We start from the raw sequence: 12,083 nt of genomic DNA on the forward strand, positions 1-12,083 counted from the left end.
TGTATCTGTCATGAGTAAATAAATAAATCTTAAAAAAAAATTTTTTTAATAAATAAAAAATAAATAAAAAGTCCCCCACTCCTAAAGGCCTGCTTTCTCTAGTCAAAGGACCAGGAAAGGGGCAACACCACAGGAAAAAAAAAAAACCAAACCTGCTGTCCCTCTTTCCCCACTGCAGGAAAAGACCAAGTGAAGAACCTAGGCTTCCACTCTTGTTAAGTTGTAACAAGGCACACTAACCCCAATGCCAAAGTGGTGTTAGAGAAGACCTAGTGGGGAGAAAATGGGGAGCTGAGTGATAAAGAACTTCTCCCACCCCCCTGTTATCAATGTAGACTACATGGGAAGACTGGACTACCACCCCCACCAGTAAGGGGAGACTCCTTCCACTTCCTGGAGCAGTGGTGTCAGAAAAGATCTAGTAGAGAATCAGGACTCCACCCTACTGTGATGTCAATGGAAACAACATGGGGAGCAGAAATGAGATGCTCCTCTCTCTCCAAGCTAGGGGGAAGTATCAGTAGAGATCTCATGTTGAACCTGAACTCCTACCCCAGAATAGCAGTAAAGAAGAAATACCTCTCCCCATTCCTACAGTCAACAGACACTGGAGAATCTGGACTTCACTCCCCATCTGGCAGTAACAGGGTGGGAACTTCCTTTTTATGCCATATTGGTGTCAGAAGAGGACTGATGAAATAAAAGATTTAAATAAGGTCAAGAATCTCATGACATAATATTCAAAATGTCTAGATTTAAATAGAAAATCACTTGTTATCTCTTCTCAATCCCTTGTAAGAGTTAGAATAACCTCAACTTGAATGAGATAAAACAATAGACACCAACACTGAGGTAACCTAGATGTTAGATTTACCTGACAAGGACTTTATTATTTTTTTTAAGATTTTATTTATTTATTCATGAGAGACACAGAGACAGAGAAAGGCAGAGAGACACAGGCAGAGGGAGAAGCAGGCTCCATGCAGAGAGTCCGACATGGGACTCCATCCCAGGTCTCCAGGATCACACCCTGGGCTGAAGGGGGTGCTAAACCGCTGAGCCACCCGGGCTGCCCACTGACAAGGACTTTAAAGCAACCACTATAAAAATGCATTACTGAGCATTTATGAGTGCATGTGAAACAAATGAAAAAATAGGAAGTCTCAGCAAAAACAAAGTTTTAGAACTAGAATAATACAGTAACTGAAAAAAACTCAAAAGGATGTGCTGAACAACAGAATGAAGACAGAGGGAACAATCAGCAAACTTGACAATAGAAAGTTAGAAATTATCTAATTGAACACCAGAAGGAATAGACTGGAAAACAAAATGAACAGAGCTGCAGGGACATGTTGGGCTATAACAAAAGACCCAACATTCATGTCTTCTGAGTCCCAGAAAAAGAGAAGAAAAGATGTGGCTGAAAAAAACTTTTGAATAAAATAATGGCTGAAATATCCTGAATTTGGCAAAAAGACATAAAATGTACAGATTTAAGAAGCTGAATGGTAGTATCCTACTGAGCAGGGAGTAAGTCAAAGTTTACTGGTACTGAATGTTAGGATCCTCTTCCTTCTATTCTGACTCTGCTTCTAGCATACAGGCAGTTAAGGCATATCCCTTTAGGCATGAGATTTGGAAGATTTTTCTATGTTCAGCTCAAAAGAAAAGACCTAAAGATAATTGGCATATTGAGTTCCCATGGAAAGAGCCAGTGCAGAATATCCTGCATTTACAGATAGAACATCCATACTTGTTCCACCCATATACACAGACCTCTTTTTTTTTTTTTTAAGATTTTATTTATTCATGAGAGAGAGAGAGAGAGAGAGAGAGAGAGAGAGGCATAGAGAGAAGCAGGCTCCATGCAGGGAGGCCAATGTGGGACTCGATCCCGGGATTCTAGGATCACGCTCTGGGCCGAAGGCAGGCGCTAAACCATTGAGCCACCCAGGGATCCCCAGACCTCTTTTTTAATGCTCCACCTTTTAATATGAGCAGACAGCCAAGGATCACCAGATATCTAAAGAAACTCTAATAAAAAAAATAGTTAAAACAGCAGAAAAGGGATCCCTGGGTGGCGCAGCGGTTTGGCGCCTGCCTTTGGCCCAGGGCGCGATCCTGGAGACCCCGGATCAAATCCCACGTCGGGCTCCCGGTGCATGGAGCCTGCTTCTCCCTCTGCCTGTGTCTCTGCCTCTCTCTCTCTCTCTCTGTGTGACTATCATAAATAAATAAAAATAAAAAAAAATAAAATAAAAATAAAACAGCAGAAAAGACATTTTGAAGAAACAAATGATAAGGAGAAGGAAATGTGTATATATATATATATATATACACACACACACATATATTAAAAACCTATTAATATTCTCAGAAGTAAAAGACAAGTCATCCATGAACTGGGACCTATTCTAAAAAAATAGAAGGAGAAGGAAAGCTTTCAAATTCGTTCTATGAGGCCAGCATTACTCCAATACTAAAACCAGCTACCAAAACACTGCCAAAAAAGAGAGGGAGAGAACTGTAGGCCAATATCTCTGATGAGCATAGATGCAAAAATACTCAACAAAATTTTAGCAAACTGAATCCAACAGTACATTAAGAAAATTACTCACCATAACCAAGTGGGACTTATTCTTGGGATGCAAAGGTAGTTGAGTATTCACAAATCAATTAATGTGATACATAACATCAACAAGACAAAGGATAAAAACCATATGATCATTTCAGTAGATGCAGAAAAAAAGCATTTGACAAAGCACAACATCCATTCCTGATTTTTAAAAAATACCCTCAACAAAGTAGGTTTGGAGGGAATATCCTGTAACACAATAAAAGCTATATATGAAAAACCCAGAGCTAATATCATACTCACTGGTGAAAAACAGCCTTTCCCAACTAAGGTCAGGAGCAAGACAAGAATGTCCACTGTCACCACTTTTATTCAACATAGTACTGGAAGCCCTAGCCACAGCAGTCAGACAAGAAAAAGAAATAAAAGGCATCCTGGGGATCCCTGGGTGGCTCAGCAGTTTGGTGCCTGCCTTTGGCCCAAGGCACGATCCTGGAGTCCCGGGATCAAGACCCACATCGGGCTCCCTGCATGGAGCCTGCTTCTCCCTATGCCTGTGTCTCTGCCTCTCTCTCTATGTCTATCATAAATAAATAAATAAATCTTTTAAAAAAATAAAATAAAAGGCATCCAGATAGGTAAGAAAGAAGTAAAACTTTCACTATTTGCAAATACTGTGTATAGAAAATCCTAAAGATTTCACCAAAATACTAAAACTGGTAAATGAATTCAGTAAAGTTGCAGGATACAAAATCTGTATGCAGAAATTCATTGCATTTCTATACACTACTTAGCAGAAAGAGAAATTAAGAAACCCCTTCATTTCAATTACACCAAAAATAATAAATTCCTTAGGAATAAACTTAACCAAGGAGGTGAAATACCTGTACTCTGAAAACTATAAAACACTGATGAAAGAAATTGAAGACAACACAAAGAAATGGAAACATATTCCATGTTTAGGGATTGGGAGGACAAATATTGTTAAAATGTCCACACTATCCAAAGCAATCTGCAGATTTATTGCAATCCCTATCAAAATACCAATAACATTTTTCACAGAACTAGAACAAATCATCCTAAAATTTGTATGAAACCACAAAATAACCCAAATAGCCAAAGCAGTCTTGAAAAGGAAGAACAGAACTGGAAGTATGACAATCTAAGATTTCAAGATATACTACAAAACAGTAGTAATCAAAACAATGTGGTACTGGCACAATAACAGACACATAGATCAGTGGAACAGAATAGAAAACCCAGAAATAAATCCATAACCATCTGGCCAATTTATCTTCAACAAAGGAGGCAAGAATATGCAACAGGAAAGAGACAGTCTCTTTAATGAATGGTATTGGAAAAACTGGACAGCCACATGCAAAAGAGTGGAACCAGGCCACATTCTTACAGCATACACAAAAAGAAATTCAAAATGAATTAAAGATCTAAATGTGAAACCTGAAATCATAAAAATCCTAAAAGAGAATACAGGCAGAAATTTATCTGCTATCGCCATAGCAACATTTTTCTAGATATGTCTCCTGAGACAAGAGAAACAAAAGCAAGAATAGGCAACTAGGACTAAATCAAGATCAAAAACTTCAGCACAGAAAAGGAAACAAGCAACTAAAATACAACTTGTAGAATGGGAGAAGATATTTGCCAATGATATATCTGATAAAAGGTTAGTATCCAAAATAGAAAAGAAATTATACAACTCAACAGCTCAAAACAATCAAATTTAAAAACGGGCAGAAGACATGAACAGACATTTCTCCAAAGAAGACATCCAGATGGCCAACGGACACATGAATAGTTGCTCAAACTGATCATCAGGGAAATGCAAATCAAAACTACAATGAGATATCACCTCACCTTGGCTAATGGCTAAAATGTCAAATGGCTAAAATAAAAAACACAAGAAACAATAGGTGTTAGTGAGGATATGGAGAAAGGGAAACCCTTGTACACTCTTGGTAGGAATGCAAACTGGTACAGCCATTAGAAGACTGTATGGAGGTTCCTCAAAAAATTAAAAATAGAACTAGTGATCTAGCAGTCACACTACTGGGTATTTACTCAAAGAATACAAAAATACTAATTTGAAAAGGATACATGCACCCTATGTGTATTGCAGAATTATTTACAATAACTATAGAAGTAGTCCAAGTATGCAGTGATAGATGAATGGATTAAGACAATGTGGTATATATATTTACAATGGAATATTGTTCAGCCACAAAAAAGAATGAAATCTTATTTGCAACAACATGGATGGATTTAGAGAGTATAATGCTAAGTGAAATAAGTCAGAGAAAGACGAATACTACATGATTTTACTCATATGTGGAATTTAAGAAAGAAAACAAAAGAGACAAACCAAAAAACAAACTTTCAAGTATAAAGAATAAACAGATGGTTACCAGAAGGGAGTTTGGGTGGGTGAAATAGGTGGAGAGGATTAAGACTTATCGTGATGAACTCTGAGTAATATATGGAATTGTTGAATCACTGTACTGTACAGTGATATAATGTTAGTAACTACACTGGAACTTAAAAAAAAGGAAGATAGAAATAAGGTTTGAAAAAATTGTGTTATTTTAATTAATATTGATCTATAATTACTTTGTGGTAAAGAGATCTTCAAATTTAAAAGAAGAAACTTTGTAGATCATGTGTGAGGAAAATATCTTTGTCGTTCATTTTGATTTGTAATTACAAATTTTATAATATTTATCTTAGGTAACTTGTAAACCACGCCAAAGCTCATCATCTTGTTTCAAAGTTAGTGTATCTCTTGCTGAGCCTTTTTCTTCTAACATTGCAAATATTCCAAGGGGTTTGGTCAATGAGATTTTGGAAGAACTGGAGCATAGTGTGCCTCTCTTGGAAGTGTATCCTGTTGAAGGACAAGATTCCGATATACATGATATTGCTTTGGCCTTGGAAGTTGTAAGGTATTAGACCTTTTCACCTCTTAAAGTTATAATATTCAAAAAGTTAATATGTAAGTATACAAGCACTTTATAAATAGTTATAGATTTAATTTTTCTCACTGCTGAATTCAATTTGTCCTTTTTTAAGTTTATTTATTTATTTTAAGTAATCTCTACACCTAACATGGGGCTCGAACTCATGACTGAGATCAAGAGTCACATATTCCACTGACTGAGCCAGCTAGGTGTCGATTTTAATGAACATATTTATAACTCTTAACATTCTCCTGCAGAAGTATTATATATGGGCAATGAAAAGTTTGCCATTTTTTGATCTTGCATTTTCAAAAATTGATTTAAAAAGTTCTAGAGATAAGTAACACTAAATTTTGTTCATATTTAAGCATCTTAAATATATTACATTTTATGTTTCACATGTAAGGACATTACAAATACTAGATGTCATCATCCACATTATGATTGCTTCTTAAGGTGATACAATTTGAGAGAAGTTATCCATAAACATAATTCAGAATTTTAGGGGCATCTTTTTTTCTTTTTCTTTTCCTTTTCTTTCTTTCTTTTTTTTTTTTTTTTTTTTTTTTTAAGATTTTACTTATTCATGAGAGACACACAGAGAGAAGCAGGAGACATAGGCAGAGGGAGAAGCTGGCTCCCTATGGGGAGCCTGTTGTGGGACTTGATCCCCAGGCCCCAGGATCATGCCCTGAGCCAAAGGCAGACACTCAACCACTGAGCCTCCCAGGAATGCCCATATTTTTGTTTTTCTAATACTTCCCCAGAATATACAAATTTGATTATACCTGAAGTATTATTTCTGGGGTGCCTGGGTGGCTCAGTCGGTTAAGCATCTGCCTTTGGTTAGATCATGATCCCAGTGTCCTGGAATTGAGCCCCACTTCAGGCTCTTTGCTCAGTAGGGAGCCTGCTTCTCCCTCTTCTCCCTCTGTTCGTCCCCCACCTCATCTCTCTCTCTCAAATAAATAAATAAAATTTTAAGTATTATTTCTTTGTTGAACAAAACAGCCAAATCTATGAAATTTGGAACCTGCATTTTACATTCCCACTTCAAGAAACATGATCTGTAGCAACCTTCAATAGAATGTAGGTCATCTTGGGATGCCTGGGTGGCTCAGCCATTAAGCATCTGCCTTTAGCTCAGGCCATGATCCTGAAGCCCCAGGATCAAGTCCCATGTCGGGCTCCCTGTGAGGGAGCCTGCTTCTCCCTCTACCTGTATCTCTCTGGGTCTCTCATAAATAAATACACAAAATCTTAAAAAAAAAAAAAAAAAGAATGTAGATCACCCAATTTTTAAAGGTTTGATTTTAATATTAGTTCACTGAAAGGTCATTTACAAATATTTTTCTTAGAATTCATATAAAGAATTCTGACATGAGAATGTCTTTAATTATATACATATTATTGGCTCTTTTTGATCACTTTTACATTATTTTCATTCATCATAGGTTTTTTTATGACTTTCTTTGGAGAGACTGGGATGATGAAGAAAGTTGTGAGAATTACACTGCTTTAATTGAAGAAAGAATTAATTTGTAAGTATAGTTAAAAGCTAATTTAGCACATTTTATAAGATAAACATGGTAATTATATTGATACTTTTCAGGTGGTGTGATATACAAGATGGAACCATACCTGGTCCTATTGCACAACGTTTCAAAAAAACTTTGGAGAAATATAAGAACAAGCGTGTTGAGCTCATTGAGTATCAGAGTAATATTACAGAAGATCCATCTGCAGCAGAGGCCGTTGAATGCTGGAAAAAATACTATGAGATAGTAATGCTCTGTGGATTATTGAAAATGTGGGAAGATTTACGTCTCCGGTAATAATACTCTATTTTAAACAAAAAAATTACATGGTTATTTTTTTATCATATTACTTAACTTAGGATATATGTTACCCTGACTGAAGTAGATTATAAAAATAGATGTCCAATTTTTGAGATAAGAACAAAGTGCAACTATCAGTATTAGAAAATCATTTTTATATAACTGAATTCAATGAAATCATTGGCTTTTTGGATTAAAAAATATTATCAATCTAGTTCTTTCCTTATCTTTCATTTTTACATTCTTGATTTTGGCCAAAGCCTAAGAAAAGAGGAGGGAGAGCTCCACCACATATAATATACAAAGTAAAGAGAAAGTTGAATAATTTGGCTGCCTCTTAATTTCTTTTTTTCTCACAGATATTGATAAGTTGTTTTTATAATAAATAAAACAATGTGGATTTAACCAGCATCATTCTCCATAATACTTCAAAATGTCTTAAAATGTTTTTACATTACTATGCAGTAAAGTATATATTTCTGTCTTTGTTTTAGATAGAGAGGAAACAGGAATTCTTGCCCATGGTTTCAAAATTAAAGGAAAATTTTGAATGGAGCCAAAGGACATCTGACTATTTCATACTAGATTGTTAAACCTCTTTATGTTCCACCTATACACGTTCTTTGCCTTAGGAATTCTGAGCCACATTTTATTTGTCCAACAATTAACTGTTAGCCTAAATCTTTTCTTTTTGTATTTTCTTTCAAATTTCACTTATTTTTTTAATCATTAAGAATCTCATTTCAGTGCCTATTTTTGATGTTACTGGGATTCTTGTGTAATGAAGCCTTGGGATTACTTTGGGAAATCGGTATAGATAAGATTTTTGAAATCTATTTATCTAGAAATTCAGAGTCAACAAAAGTTGAATTTGAATACAACTTATCATTATTAGACTTCAGATTCTAATAGCATGGGACAACGTGGGGTTCTCTCATCTTAAAAGTTAAATCACAGAGAATCTAGGTCTGGGAGTAGTAGAGTAAGGTAACTGGTCAAACCTTTGCATAGATAACAATTATAAAATTTGAACAAAAATATATTAAAAGCATCCAGCTATTTGAAGGCACTGTAAAATAACCAAAGTAGGCAACAAGCCTTGAAATATATCCTTGGGTAAGAAATGGGAATTTGTGGCTTTTCAGTATGAGAGTGATCACCAGGTTTTATAGCTTTGGTAGCAAAAAATGCAGTCCAACTATTTCAAGATGGCAAAGCACAGAGTTCAAAGCTGGCAGAACAGCTGGAAATATAGGCGGGGTATCCTGAAAGAAGACAGTTGCAAAAAGGGCCAGATCCAGAATTTGAGCATAAACTCTGCTCAAATTCTTGACTGACCACTAAACTATACTAGCATTGGTGGGGGGGGGAGAAATTGGGGAACGATGCTTTTTTAAAAAGTCTGTAGTTGAAGCGTGGAAGTTGAGAGAACTAAACAGATATATCAGCTGATTTTGAGCCCAGACAAGTTACCTGCCTGCTAGAATACAAGACTAACAATCCTTAGAAGAACACAACACAATCTAAAGTTATGAGAATGTATTTTCCAAAGTCTCCAGTGTTCAACCAAAAAATTTATGGGCATGGAAAGAAACCAGAAAATTAGATCCATTCCCAGGGAAAAAGATAGTTAATATAATCTGACTCTGAGTGGGCTCAGATGTTAAGATTTCAGACAAGACTTCAAAGCAGCTATTATAAATATGTTCAACAAATTATAGGAAAATTTGGAATTAATAAATGGACAGAGAATCTCAACAGAGAAATGGAAACTAAAAAACAAATACTTTCAGATGCAGCTCTGACATGTAAACAGCTTGTTAGTTATCACTCACATCCTTAAGACAAGAAAAAAGGTGAACAAAACTTAAAATGATGTTCTTGGACCCATAAGAAAACTAAGGTCATAGGGCAAACTGCCACCTTGAAATCTGGAGAGAGAAGTAAATTCAGAATCACAGCCAGGATCTCCTTACCTGGAACAGATAATCCCCTAGAGCCATAAACTGTAAGAACACAAATGGTAATTTTGATAAACTGCTGGAGGTTGAGTATGGACTAGTATGCAAGTGAGAAATTCCTGGAGGGATGCATTTCCTAGCGAGACACCCCACATCTCTGTGGGGTTTTTGCCTCCAGGAATCTCTCTAGGTTCTCTGGTGAGAGCCAAGAAAAATCCCATTATGCCTCTAGTTGGGGATGGGAAAAGTTAATATTGTGAAATATACCCAGAGCATCTCCATGACAAAGATTCATTCACTAGAGGAAAAGATTACCATAGCATCTTCCCATCTAGGGGAGAAGGGTATTTCCTTGACTCCAGCCTCTTCTAGCCTTCCTTCCTATCTGGGAAGAGGAGGGCACTACGAAACTTGTAAAGATCACAGTCCAGGGACATAGACGCACTAAAAGACTAATAAGAACAATTCCTCTCCATTATACCTTCCAACCACACCAGTTAGGCTCCAGTATAATAACTGGATTATAGCTAAAAGAACAAGACACAAAAGGAGGAGTTTTTAGGGAAGCTCAAAGGCAACAGAGGAGACACAAATAATGGAAACCATAGGAATGTGAGGTGTCTGACACCTACAGCTATAACAAACATTAAACACAGTTTACTTCCTGGCTAGATTAATATAAAACCTCACTCTAAAAGCCTGTTTACTTTAGTTTCTAGTCAATGCGTCATGGTTGGCTTTCCACAAAATATTATAAAACATACTTGAAGGCAAGAAAAAAACTAAGCTTAAAGAGAGAAAGTAAGCATCAGAACCAGACTCAATTATGATTCTGGAATTAGATGGAATTTAAAATACCTAACTGATGTTAGTCTAATGAAAATGGGACACAAAATGTAAGAACAGATCATGTAAACATAAGATGGAAACTCTAAGGATGAATTAAAAGAAACTGCTAGCGGGATGCCTGAGCGGCTCACCAGTTGAGCCTCTGCATTTGGCTCAGGGCGTGATCCTTGGGTCCTGAGATAAAGTTCCACATTGGACTTCCTGCAGGAAGCCAGCTTCTCCCTCTGCCTATGTCTCTGCCTCTCTCTCTCTGTCTCTCATGAATAAATAAATAAATAATAATAAATGCTAGAAATAAAAAACACTAAATAAAAATGATACTTTTGATGGGTTAACTAATAGATGGAATGAAACTGAGGAAAGAATCAGTGAGCTTGAAGGTATGTCAGCAGGATCTTTTCAAACTGAAATGCAAAGAAAAAAAAGAATGAAAAAACAAAACATCCAAGGACTGTGGGACCATTTCAAAAGGTGCAGCATATGTGTAATTGGAATGCCAAGAAGAGAAAAAGAGCAAATGCAGCCGAAGAAATATTTGAATTAATAATGGTGAGAATTTTCCACAATTAAACGCAGACAACAAACCATAGATCTATGAAGCTCAGAGCACACCAAGCAGGATAAATACCAAAAAATTCTATACATTAGCATATCATATTCAAACTGAAGACAACTATAAAAAAGGAGCGGGGGGGGGGGGAGGAAATGCTTATCTATAGGTGAACAAAAATAAGAATTACAACAGACTTCTTATAAGAAACTATGCAAACAAGATGAAAGGAGTGAAATATTCAAAGTGTTGAAAGAAAACTACCAACCTGGAATTCTATGTATGCAGTGAAAATATTTTTCAAAAGTGAAAGGGTAATAACTATTTTAGACAAAAAGGAAAAAAAATAAGGGAATTTATCACCTTGCAAGAAAAATGAAAAATTCTTTAGAGGAAAATTGTTAAAAGTCAGAAACTCCGATATGTGTATAGGAAGGAAGAGCTTTGGATAAAGAATAAACAAAGGTAAATTAAAATATTTTATTTTTATTTATCTCAATTGATTAAAAATAGCTGTTTAATAGTATTTGTGATGGTATTGGTTGATAATGTATGGATTGGTAAATTAAGTGACAGTAATATCATACTGAGAAATGGGAATACTCTGTTAAAAAGTGCCTGCACTATATATGAAATATGATAGTGTTATTTGAAGGTGAACTAAGATTAACTTTAAATGTATATTGCAAGACTCTAGCCACTAAGCATGTGCCATGCAACTGATTTTCTGGGATAGAATGGTACCCACCCAGCTGCAAGTCTCTCCTCTGTGGGAGGGAAGCAGTCCTTGCCTTGCCAGGTCCTTTAAGATTTGGAATTTTGAATCTCAGCCATATGACAGAGATGAATACACAAGAGAACTGGGGTGTCAAGCATGCTGGCGGCTGGTCACAGGTTGAGAACAGTATTCTGACAAAAGCCTGGGACATAGAAGAGGAGATTGTTTGCTTTTCTGTGAGTGCCTCCTGAATAGCTGTGGCCACAGGTTCCCCTCCCTGAAGACAAGGGGGGCAGGATGATGCCATCTCTCCCCCCACCCTACAGCATGGTTGGACTTCAAAGAGAAGCACAGCACCTCCAGTGGAGGGTGGAGCTGCTTGCACAAAACCCTGCCTCCTTTGTGCCCAGGAAGGGCATCTTTGCAAAGGCAGGTCTGACTGTGAATGAGCTCAGAACACCTCCATCAACCTTCCCACCCTCGCATATATAGATCTGCTGATCATAGAGTGCTCCAAAGTGTCAGTTTCAGTTCTCATGGAACTGGGACCAGGCTTGCTTGCTTGCTTTTTATTTTATAACTTTATTTTTTTATTTTAATTTTTTAAATAATTTTTTCCT

General features: G+C 36.5%; 1 protein-coding gene across 1 annotated transcript in view; it reads left to right on the top strand.

Moving 5' to 3' along the window:
* The window catches only part of SHCBP1L (SHC binding and spindle associated 1 like), a 37,856-nt gene that overhangs the window by 5,279 nt on the left and 20,494 nt on the right, over nucleotides 1-12,083 (top strand). The window contains exons 3-5 of the mRNA XM_041749847.1: nucleotides 5,318-5,532; nucleotides 7,002-7,088; nucleotides 7,160-7,378. Coding sequence (XP_041605781.1) covers nucleotides 5,318-5,532; nucleotides 7,002-7,088; nucleotides 7,160-7,378 — 521 coding nt within the window. The remainder of the gene's footprint in view (nucleotides 1-5,317; nucleotides 5,533-7,001; nucleotides 7,089-7,159; nucleotides 7,379-12,083) is intronic.

The sequence above is a fragment of the Vulpes lagopus genome, chromosome 1 (assembly GCF_018345385.1).
Source record: "Vulpes lagopus strain Blue_001 chromosome 1, ASM1834538v1, whole genome shotgun sequence".
NCBI lineage: Eukaryota > Metazoa > Chordata > Mammalia > Carnivora > Canidae > Vulpes > Vulpes lagopus.